This window comes from Hyperolius riggenbachi, chromosome 2 (assembly GCF_040937935.1).
Source record: "Hyperolius riggenbachi isolate aHypRig1 chromosome 2, aHypRig1.pri, whole genome shotgun sequence".
Lineage (NCBI taxonomy): Eukaryota > Metazoa > Chordata > Amphibia > Anura > Hyperoliidae > Hyperolius > Hyperolius riggenbachi.
The window spans coordinates 66,712,925-66,731,065 of record NC_090647.1 but is presented as its reverse complement, the minus strand read 5'-3'; the positions used below and the strand labels follow the sequence as shown (position 1 = coordinate 66,731,065).

The following is an 18,141-nucleotide window of genomic DNA, read 5'->3' as shown; positions in this document are numbered from 1 at the left end:
TCCGCAAGAGCATCCTGCACAGGTGCAGGACAAGGTTTTCTCTTACTGCACCTGCGCAGGGTGCTCTTGCCGGTGGGAATGCGAATGAGGATGCACAAGGCCAGGGCCGCGCAGGCGCAGTGGCCCACTGACTGTCAGTCGGCAGAAAACAAAACTAAGCCGCGGCGGTGGAATGGAAGATTGTTGATGACCGTCGCGGGACAGGACAGCTGCAGGGTACTGGTAGAAGCCCCAGGCAGGGCAGCCATCAGGGGGGTACAACTGACACTGCAGTGAGGGGCCCAGGGCTTATGGGGGCCCTGGCCTCCCCCCCCCCCCCCCAAAGTGCTGGAAGGGCCGATGCAGTGCTGGGCCGAAATTACGCATTAGCGTAATTACGCATCGTAATTCACTACAAATGCACCGTAAGCGTTACGTGTAAGGTTACGGTATTACGCGTAATTAATTATGCGTAGACCGTAGGTTACGTTATTACGCGTAACAAATTACGCGTAAGACAGTAAACTCCCATTGAAATTACACAGTCTGCCGTAATCGCGTAATATTACGCTCCCGTATAATATAAAAAAGCCGCCGACTTTAAGGGTTAATAGCAAAGCCCCCTTAAGTGCTAAGAGCCTGAAATTTGGAGAATATATTAAGGAGATCAGAAGGAATAAGAGGAAAAAAAATTTTTTCAAAAAGACCTTATAGTTTTTGAGAAAATCGATGTTAATGTTTCAAAGGAAAAATATATACATTTAAAAACCCGCCGACTTTAATGGTTAATAGCAAAGCCTGCTTAAAATTTAGGAACACCAAATTCCCAGGGTATATTAAGGGGATCAGTGGGAATAAGAGGAAAACATTTTTTTTCAAAAAGACCTTATAGTTTTTGAGAAAATCGATTTTTAAGTTTCAAGGGCAAAAATGTCTTTTAAATGCGGAAAATGTCAGGTTTTTTTGCACAGGTAACAATAGTGTTTTATTTTCATAGATTCCCCCAAGTGGGAAGAGTTTTACTTACTTCGTTCTGAGTGTGGGAAATATAAAAAAAAATGACGTGGGGTCCCCCCTCCCAGACCTCTTTAACCCCTTGTCCCCCATGCAGACTGGGATAGCCAGAATGCGGAGCACCGGCCGCGTGGGGCTCCGCACCCTGACTATACCAGCCCGCATGGTCCATGAATTGGGGGGTCTCGGAAGGGGAAGGGCAGCCAAGCTTTCCCCTCCCCCTCCGAGCCCTTGTCCAATCCAAGGACAAGGGGCTCTTCTCCACCTCCGATGGGCGGTGGAGGTGGAGGCCGCGATTTCCTGGGGGGGGGTTCATGGTGGCATCTGGGAGTCCCCTTTAAAAAGGGGTCCCCCAGATGCCCACCCCCCCTCCCAGGAGAAATGAGTATAGAGGTACTTGTACCCCTTACCCATTTCCTTTAAGAGTTAAAAGTAAATAAACACACAAACACATAGAAAAAGTATTTTAATTGAACAAAAAACATAACCACGAAAAAAGTCCTTTAATATTCTTAATTAACCATTAATACTTACCTGTCCCTTTAAAAGCCAGTTCCCACGCAATATTCTCGGAAATATACTAATCAGTTACAATGCAACAAAGTTGTTACAATGTAACAACTTTGTTACTTTGTAACACCACCGCACCCGACGTCACTCGCCGCACACCCGCCGGCCGCCGCATACACTCTAAGTCCCCGCCGGCTCCCGCTGTCCACTCCGCCCACACCTGTCACCCATATACATGCTGGCACCCATGGGTGCCAGCATGTATATAGGTGACATGTGGGAGAGGCGGGGAGGGCAGCGGAGCCGGCGGGGACTTAGCGTCCTGAACCCGACAGAGCTCTGAGCTATATAGCTCAGAGCTCTCTAAAGCATCTTTGTATTTGGGCTCCAAGGAGCCCCATTGGTCCTTAGCAGACCAATGGGGTTCCTTCAAATCAGAAGGAACCCCATTGGTCTGCTAAGGACCAATGGGGCTCCTTGGAGCCCAAATACAAAGATGCTTTAGAGAGCTCTGAGCTATATAGCTCAGAGCTCTGTCGGGTTCAGGACGCTAAGTCCCCACCGGCTCCGCTGCCCTCCCCGCCTCTCCCACATGTCACCTATATACATGCTGGCACCCATGGGTGCCAGCATGTATATGGGTGACAGGTGTGGGCGGAGTGGACGGCGGGAGCCGGCGGGGACTTAGAGTGTATGCGGCGGCCGGCGGGTGAGCGGCGAGTGACGTCGGGTGCGGTGGTGTTACAAAGTAACAAAGTTGTTACATTGTAACAACTTTGTTACATTGTAACTGATTAGTATATTTCCGAGGATATTGCGTGGGAACTGGCTTTTAAAGGGACAGGTAAGTATTAATGGTTAATTAAGAATATTAAAGGACTTTTTTCGTGGTTATGTTTTTTGTTCAATTAAAATACTTTTTCTATGTGTTTGTGTGTTTATTTACTTTTAACTCTTAAAGGAAATGGGTAAGGGGTACAAGTACCTCTATACTCATTTCTCCTGGGAGGGGGGGTGGGCATCTGGGGGACCCCTTTTTAAAGGGGACTCCCAGATGCCACCATGACCCCCCCCCCCCCAGGAAATCGCGGCCTCCACCTCCACCGCCCATCGGAGGTGGAGAAGAGCCCCTTGTCCTTGGATTGGACAAGGGCTCGGAGGGGGAGGGGAAAGCTTGGCTGCCCCTCCCCTTCCGAGACCCCCCAATCCATGGACCATGCGGGCTGGTATAGTCAGGGTGCGGAGCCCCACGCGGCCGGTGCTCCGCATTCTGGCTATCCCAGTCTGCATGGGGGACAAGGGGTTAAAGAGGTCTGGGAGGGGGGACCCCACGTCGTTTTTTTTTATATTTCCCACACTCAGAACGAAGTAAGTAAAACTCTTCCCACTTGGGGGAATCTATGAAAATAAAACACTATTGTTACCTGTGCAAAAAAAAACTGACATTTTCCGCATTTAAAAGACATTTTTGCCCTTGAAACTTAAAAATCGATTTTCTCAAAAACTATAAGGTCTTTTTGAAAAAAAAATTTTCTTCTTATTCCCACTGATCCCCTTAATATACCCTGGGAATTTGGTGTTCCTAAATTTTAAGCAGGCTTTGCTATTAACCGTTAAAGTCGGCGGGTTTTTAAATGTATATATTTTTCCTTTGAAACTTTGACATCGATTTTCTCAAAAACTATAAGGTCTTTTTGAAAAAACATTTTTTCCTCTTATTCCTTCTGATCTCCTTAATATATTCTCCAAATTTGAGGCTCTTAGCAATTAAGGGGGCTTTGCTATTAACACTTAAAGTCGGCGGCTACCTAACATTGATCCATGCGTCAACTTTTCCACTTGGCAGCATGACCTTACGCATTAATTGCTAGTAGGATTTTACGCGTAAGCCTATAACGTAACAACCTGAATTACGGTATTCTTACGCGTAATTGCGTAAGGGCTATGCGTAATTACAGACATGTACCGAAATTGAATGTCTACGCCGTAAGCGTAATTCCGTAATGCGTAATAGCGTAAAATTACGCGTAATGATCCGTAAGCGTAGCTTTTTCCATTACGCCCAGCACTGGGCCGATGTGCTGGCTGCGTGCCTGTGACTCACTAACCAGCACACCACATTTCAGCACTGAGAGAAGAGTGACATCAGTGCTTGAACGCGGGGAGCAGATGAGTGAGCCCACTACAGCGGACTTTCTGTACTGGACCCCCACCTATACCTGGCTACCTATACTGGGGCTGAAACCACCTATACCTAGCTACATATACTAGGGTACCACCTATACCTGGCTACCTATACTGGGGCACCACCTATACTTGGCTACCTATACTGAGGCACCACCTATACTTGGCTACTTATACTGGGGCGCCTACAGCATGCTGCTTATACTGGGGGCACCTGCACCTGGCTAACCTATACTGGTGGCTGGATAGTGTAATGGCTAAGGGCTCTGCCTCTGACACAGGAGACCCGGGTTCGAATCTCGGCTCTGCCTGTTCAGTAAGCCAGCACCTATTCAGTAGGAGACCGTGGGCAAGACTCCCTAACACTGCTACTGCCTATAGAGCGCGTCCTAGTGGCTGCTGCTCTGGCGCTTTGAGTCCGCCAGGAGAAAAGCGCGATATAAATGTTCTGTGTTTGTTTGTTGTTTTGTTTGGTGCACCACCCATACCAGGCTACCTATACCGGGGCACCACCTATAGTTGAATACCTATACTGGGGCACCAGCTATACCATGCTACCTATACTGGGGCACCACCTATAGCTGGCTACTTATACTGGGAGAACCTATACCTGGCTACCTATACTGGGAGAACCTATACCTGGCTACCTATACTGGGGGCACCTATACCTGGCTGGAGCAGGGGGATGAGCTGAGACAGAAGTGGACAAGAGGTAACACAGGGGGATACAAGAGGCACAGGGGGAACAGAGGCGGACAAAAGAGGCACAGGGAGAAGAGAGATGAGACGGGAACATGAGGTCACACAGAGGGACACAAAAGAGGCACAAGCTGAGGTGAGACACAGGGGGACAGAAGAGGCACAGGAAGAAAAGAGGGGGACAAAATAGAATGGATAAAGGATAAGAACGGACCTTCAAGTCCCGATCTCATTTGTTAACCGGGGACTACCTGTATTTTGCTAGTATTTGGCTCCACCCACAACATGACATGGCCATGCCCACTTTTTGCTGCATCACGCTGTGCATGTCGCTTTCTTTAGTGTCGGAGCCATGCACATTTTTCGCCGCAGCCCACTTGGTGCACACGGACACAGGGGTGGGGTGGCTAGAGGGCAGGCACAGCAACCAGTGGGTGGGCCCAGACCTGATGATGTGTGAGGGGCCCCAAAATTTCTGATGGCGGCCCTGGCCCCAGGCAAGTGAAACTCTTTTTCTTTGCGACAGTTTAGGTTCACTTTAAACACCACAAACACAATTTAGAGGCTTTTGAGCAGAGCAGATTGTCCAAATAATGGTGCTATTAAGGAAGAAAATTTACCTACAGATGTACTTGGCTAGTTGGCTGGCATGCTTTAATCGTTACTTGATAGCAAGCTGCTCCTGTGTGGACAGATCACAGACAAAACATTCCAGCCCCCAGCCTGTGCCTGACTCTAAAAGCAAGGGGAGGGGGAAGAGACAGGTGTGTATGTAATTCCTTATCTTAGTAGTTAAGCATTGCTGAAGACTAGAGCTTGTATTTTATAGACAGGAAGTTTTGAATCAAGATAATACCATGTATTGGCTAATTTAACAGAAAAAAGTAAGCTTAGGAAGTCTTCTTCAGACTCTATTCCTGCTGTCTGACAATGTTAGAACATACAATCAGAAGGCGGTAGAGAGATTTTTTTGCAAATATAAATGTCACCCAGATACATTAATCACAAGGATCTTACAAGGATTGTGAGGTATTTATGGCAAACAGATAAGAACCTTGGTTTAATTTGCTTGGTTTAATTGACACTGGGCCAATCCAAATGAGCAGAAAGTGCATCTGATTAGCTAAATTCATATGCAGCATAGAATTTGCACTGGATTTGCTTGCATGTTGGAAAAGTGCTGCTTGCCAGTCTCCAGCTCCTTATGTTGCAACATGCTGGTTTTAGGACTGGCAGTGCACCCCATGTGATAGAGCTCTTAGCCCATTTACTGTATATTCCTGCGTATAAGACTACTTTTTAACCCTTGAAAATCTTCTGAAAAGTTGGGGGTCGTCTTATACGCCAGGTGTCATTGATGCCGGGTGATACGCCCTATCCTGTTACCGCCTCTCAGATCTCCTCCCTGCTGAGGGAGCGCAATCTATTCTTCCATACTGCTCTGATAAACAGGTAGACAAGGAGAGCTGACCAGTCTACTTAAGGAGAAAGTCAATTGACTATATACTGTTATATACTGGGTAACACATACAGTACAGCACCAGTATCTGTTCAAACACAGCACCAGTACATGATTTTTTTTCTCTTTTCATTTGGTGTGCGTTGGAAGAGGGGTAGTCTTATACGGCGAGTATAGCCCAAACTATGTTTTAACTGGAAAAGTTGGGGGGTCGTCTTATACGCCCAGTCGTCTTATACGCCGGAATATACGGTATATAGTAACCTCTAATTTTCAAATCCTAAATGATATTTAGGCAGGAAGTTCTGGGCTGTCAATGGATCTCGCCTGCTGAATGAAGATCCCAGAGATATCAGTGAATACGGCTTCCCGGAATATGTGCAGAAAATAGATGCTGCTTTCTATGATTTCCAGAAAAGACGGACTTTCTTCTTCACGGGGGACCTGTGCTGGAGGTATGCTGCCTGTCAGTTAGTACTAGAAGCAGTCATTTTGTATAATAGCTAAGAGGGATACAGAACTAATGACCCTTTTAACTTTCCTGCAGTAAAACCTCATTGGAATCCTTATCTCACTACAAGCTATTTTGCATAGATAACAACTTCACCTATTGCTGGAAAACAGAAAGGGACTTCTGATAATTTGTTAGTAGGGATAGTACTATAGGTGTGTATGTTTATCTCATCAGTGGCTGGATAGTGTACTGGTCTCTGACACAGGGTTTGAATCTCGGCTCTTCCTGTCTACAAGACATCCAAAGTGAAAATAAAGTGATGTGAAAAATAATTGTATCTATCCTCCTTCTCCTAAAATAACTTTTTTTTAGATATCCCACAGTTTTATTTTATATTTAAATTTAGTTTTGAAGTTTTTACTGTTTCATTGTCTCTGCTCAATGACACCTTCATTGAAGTGTGCCAGAGCTCAAATCTATGAGTTATTCACCCTTTTTATCTCTTTCTTGCTCAAAGAAGCCTTTTACTGACATGAAGGTGTTTTATGGCTGTAATTATTTATCATTGAGGGTTATGCTATAGTCTGACCCGGTCCCGAACCAGACAGAAACTGTCACTTGTATACTTGATATCAGGGCCGAGCCTGGGCGGGTGCTGCGGGTGCAAGGCCCGCCCGGCTGCCGCTCTCCCCCTGTGGCCGAAGCTCCCTCCCTCCCTCTAGCCGCCGGCGCCGCGTCAGACCTCGATCAGGCGGGCGGGCGCACGCTAGGACCTAGCATGCCGCACTGATATGCGGAAGTGACATCACTTCCGCATATAGACCGGGTGCGTCCGGCGCCCTCTTTCTGGTCGGGTCACCCGCTGATTGAGGTCTGAAGCTGCTGCAAGGTGAGGGGGGAGCGGCGGCGGCAGCGGCTGGAGGGAGGGAGGCAGCGCGCTCCTGTCACTCACTACCTAAGCGGGGACCCTATACCTCTGCCGACATATACCCCTGGCTACATATACTGGGGACATATAACCCCGGCTACATATACTTGGACATATACCCCCTGCCTACATATACTGGGGACATATACCCCTGGCTACATATACTGGGGACATATACCCCTGGCTACATATACTGGGGACATATACCCCTGGCTACATATACTGGGACATATACCCCCTGCCTAAATATACTGGGGACATATACCCCTGGCTACATATACTGGGGACATATACCCCTGGCTACATATACTGGGGACATATACCCCTGGCTACATATACTGGGACATATACCCCCTGCCTAAATATACTGGGGACATATACCCCTGGCTACATATACTGGGGACATATACCCCTGGCTACATATACTGGGGACATATACCCCTGGCTACATATACTGGGACATATACCCCCTGCCTAAATATACTGGGGACATATACCCCTGGCTACATATACTGGGGACATATACCCCTGGCTACATATACTGGGGACATATACCCCTGGCTACATATACTGGGACATATACCCCCTGCCTAAATATACTGGGGACATATACCCCTGGCTACATATACTGGGGACATATACCCCTGGCTACATATACTGGGGACATATACCCCTGGCTACATATACTGGGGACATATACCCCTGGCTACATATACTGGGACATATACCCCCTGGCTGCATATACTGGGCACATATACCCGCTGACTACATATACTGGGCACATATACCCCCTGGCTACATATACTGGGGACATATACCCCCTGGCTACATATACTTGGCACATATACCCCCTGGCTGCATATACTGGGCACATATACCCCCTGGCTACATATACTGGGCACATATACCCCCTGGCTACATATACTGGGGACATATACCCCCTGGCTACATATACTTGGCACATATACCCCCTGGCTGCATAGACTGGGCACATTTACTGGTGAAAAACAGTCTCTTGTTATGTGCATTTACTGGTGAAAAGCGGTCTCTTGTTATGTGCATTTACTGGTGAAAAGCAGTCTCTTATGTGCATTTACATGGGGAAAAGCTGTCTCTTATGTGCATTTAGTGGGGAAATTTTGTCATCTAAAAATCTTGAAAGGTTGGCAACACTGGCAGGCTGCGCGGCGCAACGGGAAAGATACAGGCAGCCCACCTTACGCTTAGGCTTGGCAAGGGGGAGGAGCCGACGTCAGCAAGCGAGAGTAGGGTGGCCGCAGGCAGCCATAAATACGCAGTGTGTGACTGCGTCGCACTCGCAGAGCCTCTCAGCCTGAGTCAGTCCAGAGACTAGCAGACTCACAGGCAGCCAAAGCCAGCCAGGAGCAAGCCCATGGGAGAGGGGTAGGAATGGGGTATCACATGCATGCGTAAAGAGGTGGAAGGTGTGGGTGTGATTAGGCAGGACATGGGTGTGGTTATGTGGTTGGGCGTGGTTAATTTAACCACTCCCACAGGCGCCAGAGAAAATCTTGCACCCAGGTGCCAGGCACCCCAGGCTCACCCCTGCTTGATATTTAACTTTTTCAGGCAGAGAAAGGAAAAAAGGAACACAGCCTAGTTATTTGTGTTCTAGGCACTGTACATAAACATGTCTATCTCATCATGTCACATCGGTTGTCCTTTCAGTAAGCCAGCACCTATTCAGTGGGAAACCTTGGGCAAGACTTCCTAACACTGATACTGCCTATAGAGCGTCCTAGTGACTGCAACTCTTTTGCTTTGAGTCATCCAGGAGCAAAGCGCAATATAAATTGTTCTGCGTCTTGTCTTGTGAGCAACACATATGATGCAGCTTGTTTGCTTTGTTAGTAGATTTGACTGGAGATTTACTAAAGTTTTAAATTTCACTGAATGTGCTCCTTCCTGTTTCTTATTGTAGTGGTAACCTGAGATGTCCTGGGCAGCACAGTGGTGTAGTGGATGGCACTCTCGCCTTGCAGTGCTGGGTACATGGTGCAAATGCATGCATATGAATTGGCCACCGGGAGACTTGGGTGCAGGATTCAGCCGATATACGACTTATCCTGCTGCTGCACAAGTTCCCGGCGGCGTTCAATACTATTCCCCCTCTAGGTCCACGTGGATAGTGAGGAATAATGTAATTCGGCTTCCAGCTGTTGCTGGAAGGCAAATTACAGTGTTTTAGAAGCAACTTCAGCTCCGTCTTCTGGCGGCACCGAAGTTACTGAATGTGTGCCGATAATATAGCATAATTCCTATTACGGCCTATGGTGGTGCCGGCTGTACCCAAATCTCCTGTGCTGTAATCACAGTGCTCAGGTGCAAATCCCAGCCAGGGCACTCTCTGCACAGTTTGTATATTCTCTCCACATCTATGTGGGTTCCTTTAAAGAGACACTGTAACATCAAAAAGATCCCCTGGGGGGTACTCACCTCGGGTGGGGGAAGCCTCCGGATCCTAATGAGGCTTCCCACGCCGTCCTCTGTCCCACGGGGGTCTCGCTGCAGCCCTCCGAACAGCCGGCGACTGTGCCGACTGTCAGTTCAATATTTACCTTTGCTGGCTCCAGCGGGGGCGCTGTGGCGACTTTCGGCACGGAAATAGACGGAAAAACCCGATCTCCGTCGGGTCCGCTCTACTGCGCAGGCGCCGGAAACTTGCGCCTGCGCAGTAGAGCAGACCCGACGGAGATCGGGTATTTCCGCCTACTTCGGCGCCGACAGCCGTCAGAGCGCCTGCGCAGGAGCCAGGAAGGTAAATATTACGTCACCGCTGCACGGAGGGCTACAGCGAGACCCCTGACGGATGGAGGACGGCGTGGGAAGCCTCATTAGGATCCGGAGGCTTCCCCCACCCGAGGTGAGTACCGCCCAGGGGCCGTTTTGTCGTTACAGTTCCTCTTTAAGCACTCTGGCTTCCTCCTACATTACAAAAACACACAGATAAGTTAATTGGCATTACATAGGTATCGTGAACGTTGTGACCATTGTGACCAGGAGCTGTTGTGACCATGGCTGCCATTTCAGCGCCAGCTTTAGATGCTATTATAATACACGTTATGCAACTTGCACAGTGCACGTAACCCTAACAACGCGCATCGCACAATGCACGGGACCTTATCAGCGTAAGTGTTGGTAAATTTGCCATGCGCTCTGTGCACACAGTAACTTTACCGAAGTTATGTGCATATGCCCCAAGTGGACATCTGTGGCGTTCATACATCTGGCCTGTAGATGGCATAATAAGATTATCTAGACTGTTGTGGGTTGTTTGTTCCTGTTATGCCATGGCATCTTGATGAATGTTGCATTCTCTTTCCTTCTTAAGCTTTGATAGATCTACAAAGCGAATGGAAAGTGGCTTCCCTGTTCCTTTGGAATCGCAGTTCCCTGGTGTTGGGAATAAAGTAGATGCAGCCTACATGCACCATACTGGTAAGTTAGCCAGTAATACTGGGCTTTGAACTTGCATGCGTGATTCTAACAGGCATTCACCCAGAGTCATAACACTAGCCCTTAGGGGGGCGGTGGGGGCCGCTTCTCCTCCCTCTCCACACCCGCATGCAGGGTAACCTCAATCAGATGGGAAATTGCATTGTGTGTTCCCAGTATTAGAGGCAGAGGATTAGCATGACATTGTTTAACTACCTGAGGACCGCCTAACGCCGATGGGCGTGGCAGCCCCAGGACCGCCTAACGCCGATTGGCGTCAAGTCCTGGGGCTGCAGTTTCCCAGGGAACGGCCGCGCATGGGTTCCCTGCCACATCACGGAACAGAGTTCCGTGATTAGCCTGCTAGCCGCCGATCACGGCTAGCAGGCTGTTTGTAAATGAAAGGGGAAAGAAATCCCCTTTGTTTACATCCGTATATCGCTGCGATCCCTGGCAGCGCTGTACGAGATCGGCGATCCCCGGCCTTTGATTGGCCAGGGAGCGCCGTCCTCTCATAGGCTGATGTTCAATTCTGTAGGCAGTGGGGAGGAGGGAAGGAGAGGGAGGGGGACGGGGCAAGAGAGAGAGAGCCTCAATGAGGCTGAAGAAAAAATAAATAAACTGCCGCAGCAATCGGACCCCTCCGGCGGCATGTCCCCTTAGGGACAAAAAAAGGAGGTGAGTCTGATCGCTGGGCTGTGTGGGTGGCTGAAAAGCCTGCACAGCCCAGTGCTGCAAAAAACAGCCTGGTCGTTAGTGGGGGTTAGCACTGCGGTCGTCAAGTGGTTAATAGGAAATATTTGAGCTTCCATATCCCTTTAGGTGTCTTTTAAATTCAGTCAAGGCCGTTAGCATGTGGGCCTACATGGATTTTCAGTTCTGGGATAGACTTTGTGATGTAAGTTGATGTTTGGCACTGTAGCCAGTTTCATTTCCAGTACAAAGGCATAAATACATGACAGCACTGCTGCGTCACATAACTGTGGTTCCTGTAATCAGAGCTGTGGTTGTGCAGTGCAGCCATCAGCCAATCTAGTAAATCAATCTGTTTGGAACACTGACGGTAGTCATCATTTGCACTACAGGGGAGACCGCATTTACTGGTACATCACATGGTGCATTCTGTGATCCAATCCGGTGTTTCCTAATCTGTGGTGTGCGCCCACTAGAGAGCCTATCACATGGGCTGGGCTCTGGCAAAAGTTATCAGAGACACTGCAGAAAAACCCCCACAAACTTTAGTTTGTGAATATATAATAGAGGTGATCCAAAAGTCCAGAACTCAACACAGGAGGGTGGCTTCATTACTTTGGTGTTAGAATGCTGTATTATATTATTTTTATTATTATTATGTATTTTCAAGTATCTGACATTTGTGTATTTTTTCATGACTTGTTATTTATTTCACACTATTCTTTTCTTTCTGTATGATCTCTGGTCTTTCTTGGCTGCGTTAGGCGGGGTTCACACTTGTCAAATCTGTACACGTTTCCCCTTCATAAGAATTCATGTTAGAACTTACAACCAATGGGCTCTTTCAAGTCTAAAAGTCTATCCCAGAGCTTCATCCTTGCAATCAGTGGCATAACTATAAATTGTGGGGCCCTCAAGCAAAACGTTGATGGGGCCCCCCAATGTTGTCCACAAGTGTACTCAACTTAATCTTGACACAAAAAAAAACAAGTGTAGCCACAAAAACACCCGATCTGGAGGATGGACCCCTTTATTAGGGGAAGGGAATTAGTACTTGGGGCCCCCTTACAGCTCTGGGTGGCCCTACATTTTTTTTTATTTACCAAAAATGAAGCTTCTCTCCTAACTGATTTTTGTTTGTTCGGTGACGTTGCAATCCCGGTGCCCAGAGTCTACAGAGTTTACTTTGGAAGCTTTGGTAATGCTGTTTGTAATCACAAATTAGCAGGAAACAAGCTCACTTGTATGAGTGGTCGGGTACTTCCCATTTCTGTACAGAGCAGGGAGAGAAACTGATGAATAGTAATTCTGTCTCCTAGGGCTTATTATATCTACATCAGTGGTGTGCCTGTCCTGGTTCCATCACTGTTTCTGGCAGACTCAGGGGCATAACTAGAGGGGAGCAGCCCCTGCTATCTCAGGGGGGCCCAGAGGTTTGGGGGGCCCTAACCTTCCCTTCCCCCGATACAGGGGACTATACTTCAAATCATGTGTTTTTGTGGCTTCACTTGTTATGGGTGGGAAGATCATGATGGCCACACTTGTTATGGGTGGGAAGATCATGATGGCCACTCTTGTTTTATGACCCTTGTGAGATGGGCCCCAAGCTGTGAGGGCACCAAGTGGAGGCAAGGGAAGGGGTGTGAACATGGGGGGGGGGGGGGGGGGGCTTTATCAAAGTTTCACTGGAGTTGTAGTAGATAAAGTGCCCTTACAGCTCCCCTGTAATTCTGCAGGTATTTGCTTCAAACCAAGCAAAGGCCTCAATTCACTAAGCTTATCTCCTGTCTTTAATAACGTTTCTAGAGTTATCACCATGGTGATAAGGCATGTCATATTCAGGAAACATTTTACCTCAGGCAAACCTAAAGTTAACTCTTCTATCTTTAAGTTAACGCTTCAATCCTTAAAATAACTCCAGAATTCTAAAGTTAAAGACAGGCTGTTAATTAACTGCGTGTGAAAATAACTACAGAGGAGGTAACTTAGCTAGAGAGGAGGTAACTTAAGGAATGAAGAGATAAGATAACTCTCACTGTGTGGTGGCAAGTTTTCTCTTGCCTTATTATCTCCAGCATGATCTTAGTATATTGAAGCCAAAATAACATTCTATCCTGTTTGTAGATGTTGCTTTTGGTTTTTGCATATAGGAAACCTGACAGTTATCCTTCTGAACTTACTACGTAATGCTCTGTTGCCCAACATGTGTATGGAGGGGGTACTTTTATTGGACACATGTTAAATTGGGCACGGAATGTTGCCAATAGTAGAATATCGGTATTTTACTGATATTCCACTATCACCCTCTCTTATCCTATCCTCACGCTAAAGCCTCGTACACACAGGGAGTAAGAATCGTTAGAAACAAACGACTCATTTTTTAGATGTCATTTGCAAATTCAAAACATAATCCAAAACATAAATGACAGCTTAAAGTACTTGTCAAGTGAAATAAAAATATCAGATACTTACCTAAGGCCACAAAGGCCATGGCCTAGGGCATCAGGAAAGCAAGGGGCGGGCTGTGGGCAACTAGGAGGGAGATGTGATTCGGGGTCTGGCAACCCATACGTGCCTCGTGCAGCATTACATTGCTGCGATGAGGCGCCTGGTTTCGGCTCTTGCCGGTGAGCACCGTGTGCTGAGACCACCTGCTTCATGTACAGTACCTCTTGTGATGTTAGGGGGTACTTGTGAGGTCCTCTTTATCGAGCAAGTTGACCACCACCAAATACAGCCTTTCTACGGCCTTTCTTCCAATCAGTTCATTTTGTTCTTCTATTTTCTCCCATACAGGCTACATCTATTTTTACCATGAAACAAAAGAGATAAAATACGACCCAGCCAAGAACTCCGTCTCAGATACTTCAGAAAACTTCTTGTGTTAATGTAATATATTTGTTTATGTATGAAACCTTATGTTATTTATGCTCAAACTCAGTATGTCTTTCCTGAAATATTTCAGAATTTTTATCGCCATTACATTTTGTTTTATAAAAATTATCACTTGTCGTGTATTGTCTGTAATGATTTTACACAAAGAAATGAGAAAAGTTTCATAAAATATAAAAAATATGCATTCTAGCCATTAACCACTTGGCAACCTCTGCCACGCTTATCTACGACCCTTTAAAATTCACAGTCACAGGGGCATAGATAGGCGACTCCTGTTTATTTCCCGCTGTATGCGATCGCGTGCACGCGCATGCGCAAACGCGTCGTGCACCAGCTGATCTGTGATTGGCTGATGTGAACATATGTTCACAAAGCCAATCAAAATACTTGCAAGCTTGAATGAGCACTGCCAAAGCCAATGGCAGTGCTCATTCATTCAGAATGTTATAAACATGTATCAGTCACTATGCTGTTACAGTTACTGAGATCACTCTTGAGAGAATCTCAGAAAACTACAACATCCAGTGTTCAGCATCAGTGAGGTTTTTTTTTTAAATAAACTATAACCCCCATTAAGCCCATTAACCCTTGCCTCCCTGAAATGTGAAAATTGTTGTGATTTTTAGGGGAAAACCCCTGTGGTTGAGAAGTGGTTAAATGTAAAAAAAAAAAAAAAAAAAAAAAAAAAAGGAAAGAAGAGATCCTCTGTAGAACATTTACTCCACACGTCTGATGTCCTCCCACATCTCACATCATTAGGACTTCCTCTCTATATTATTTTTAGGTATGCAACAAACTAAGGGGGGGGGGGGGGGGCTTCCATTTGTTGCTAAGATCACCAGTGATCTGTGGGATTTGATTTCTAGCCATGTTGATGACAGCTACTAGGCCCATCTGCCCTTTTGTATCGCGGGGTTTCCAGCACCCTGTGTGATCTGTTTACAATCGGATTTTCCACATGTGCTTTTTGCAAACAGTTTACGGAAGAATGCATTGAATTGGAACCACACACAATTTGCAGAAAAATGCATGAACGGAACATGAACAAACGCAAACATTGAGGGTAGTAACACACTAGGCATAATCGCATATGCGTTTTCCATATTACATAGTGGAAAACGCATATGCGATTCTTCCTGGTGTGTTACTACCCTGAGCGATTTCTGAGCAGACCACTGACTTCTACAGCCACTATGGCGATCATAGCTCCCAACTGTCCCTCTATTGAAAGGGACAAGTCTCTCTTTGGGAACCCAATCACTCTGTCCCTCTTTCCTCCTCATTTGTCCCTCTTTCAGGACTGATGTACAGATCTGTGTTAATATATGTATTTTTCAATTGCAAAATGTGTTTCATTGACTCTAAACTTTATTCCCATCCTTCAAATTGATATATTTCATATTTTTTAATTGTTAAAGAACAAGTGACACCCATGCTAACCTAGAAATAAAAAACACATATAAGTAGATAAATACTACTTCTACTTACATAACAGATGTATTGTGCTATCCACGTAATGATTCCTGTGAATTTTATAAAGGAAAAGCAGAAAATCTTTTTCTAGGCAGTGGCCATCTTGCCAAGCTAATGCTGACATCATATCCTCCCTGACTCTTGTTTTCCCCCCTCCCTTCTCTTTCTCATTGTGTATTCATTAGCTGCCCTCCTCCCAGAGTCTTTTTTTTTATTTACACATCCAATCACTGAGTCACCTCAGCCTTGCTTGTAAACACAAGTGATCAGCTAGGCAGGGAAATAAATGGAAGAGAAGTAATATATATATGATGAAAGGAACTCCCAACATTCAAAAAAACTCCCAGCACTCAACTTTTTGGCACTGTTTGGCACTAGGGCCAGTGCTCCTAAAGTATGTAATAAGGCCAAACCATAACAGCATAAAAAGTTTTGAATGCAGGATTAGCATCTTTATCACTTAATACACTCAGACCAGTTGCTGTTAAAATTTGATTTGTATGGTGACTGACAATACCACTTTAAGATGAAGGACAATGAACCAGGAAAGAAAGGACCAGTGTGGTTTGAATTATAAAACAACTTTTTTTCTTATAAAATTTTTGTGGTGTGTGTGCCTAGAGGTGTGCTTCGGCACAGAGCCTAGTACCTCTACATATGCAGGCCACAGCAGGGGGGATAACTGACTCTTATTACCACCTCTGGCCGCTGTGCTCCATGTCACATTCCATCTCTCCGACACTTCCTCCTTCTGACTGTGAAGTGCAGTGGTGGTGAAAGAGGTAGGTGGACAGAGTTTATCTTCCGGCTGAAGAGAAGAGAGAGGAGGACTTGCCACTTTGCTGGAAGCTGGCAATGTATCCCCATATGACCCCGGGTCCCCCAGCAATGGCGGGGTTCACAGTGCTACTGTTACACCAATGTATACAAGAATCAATAGAAAAAAATGGTAAAGGTGATCTTGTGATTTATATGCCAAAACTATGTACAGAACCAGAGAATAGTTGAAGGGGCAGAATATACTGCAAGGAAGACAGTATAATTAATGGAGAATTGTATACTCAAAAAGAGTAAAGTAAACAGAGGTTGATATACTAAAAGCAGTAAAAACTTTCTATATTTACATTTACAGCAACTATGCTTATCACGGGCGATGACTGGGAGCACTCTGCACGTTTAAATACAACTTTCATCCAGTCAGTGGCCGGCCACACTGCACACATCCAATCACAGCAGACGCACCTGCCAAGTGTCAGCCGCACAGTCAGCTGACGTTAGAGCTGTCAGCTGACCGCAGTAAGCTGACTATTGTTTACCTTTGCGGAGGGCGTACTGAGAACGAGCCCTCCGCCTATCAGGAAGTGCGGCCTGTGTGCCAGCCTTCATGTCATCAGCGGGGAACAAGCGCCAAGAACCTGGAAGCGGCGGATTCCGCCTGGGTCTCGGCAAAAACATCAACATTAATAGGCAGGTTCCTTATAGGTACATTTATTGGGCACATGTTAAATTGGGCACAAAATGTTGCCGATAGTAGAATATTAGTAAGTAAGTATATACTCAAAAAGAGTAAAGTAAACAGAGGTTGAAATACTGAAAGCAGCAGAATTTACTATATATACATTTACATAAATAACTGGTGGTTTATAACTGAAATTATATCATGAGCTCTTCAGTGATTTCACACTAGACAAACATAAATATTTTTATATGGTATATGGTAAAACACATACGCCCCCATTAACGTTTTAGGCAGGATAAATATGCAATTATCGCCCATTGGTGGTTTATCCAAAAAATAAAAACGAGACACAGAGGGCTGCCTGTTCCCGGCTGGTATGTCCAACAGAGCTATTGCCCAACAGTACGGCACAAACTCCCTGCTGCAGAACAAGGAACTCGCAGGTCAGACCAGAGTGTGTTACGAGATCCAGAACACATGTACAGAATGATTTACACACGCTTCTGTGTCCTCACAGACATCTCACATTCTTATCACATCTAGCAATATATCATCAACAGGTAAGCAGTGAGCCACCGTGACACGAGTCTGAGGAATCATCCTGGGCTGCAGGCATTTGGTGAAACTGTTTTTACTACTACCTGAGCTGCCATGATGTGACAATAATGAGAAAAACGTGTGTGTACAGTCACAAAGCCTCACTGTAAGAATTCAGGACATCCTGACACCTCACGGTGACCCAGAACCACTAGGAACGTATAAAGGGCTAAAGGAGACAAAAAAAACCTCTCTTACTAAAAAAGCAAGACTGAATATAATCTTGCCTTCTTAAAATGTTATGAAACTCAGCATTTCCTCTTTGTTCTAAAAGACTATTTACAACATAAAATCTACTACCACAAATAAATAGCAGAACAGCATTCAAACAGTTAAACTCA

General features: G+C 46.0%; 1 protein-coding gene across 1 annotated transcript in view; it reads left to right on the top strand.

The window, feature by feature from the left end:
* Positions 1-14,315, top strand: part of LOC137545529 (collagenase 3-like) — a 47,939-nt gene extending 33,624 nt beyond the window's left edge. Inside the window, exons 9-11 of the mRNA XM_068266869.1 lie at positions 6,141-6,300; positions 10,580-10,686; positions 14,173-14,315. Of these exons, the coding sequence (XP_068122970.1) occupies positions 6,141-6,300; positions 10,580-10,686; positions 14,173-14,264 (359 nt within the window). The 3' untranslated portion in view covers positions 14,265-14,315. The remainder of the gene's footprint in view (positions 1-6,140; positions 6,301-10,579; positions 10,687-14,172) is intronic.
* Positions 14,316-18,141: the final 3,826 nt, after the last annotated feature.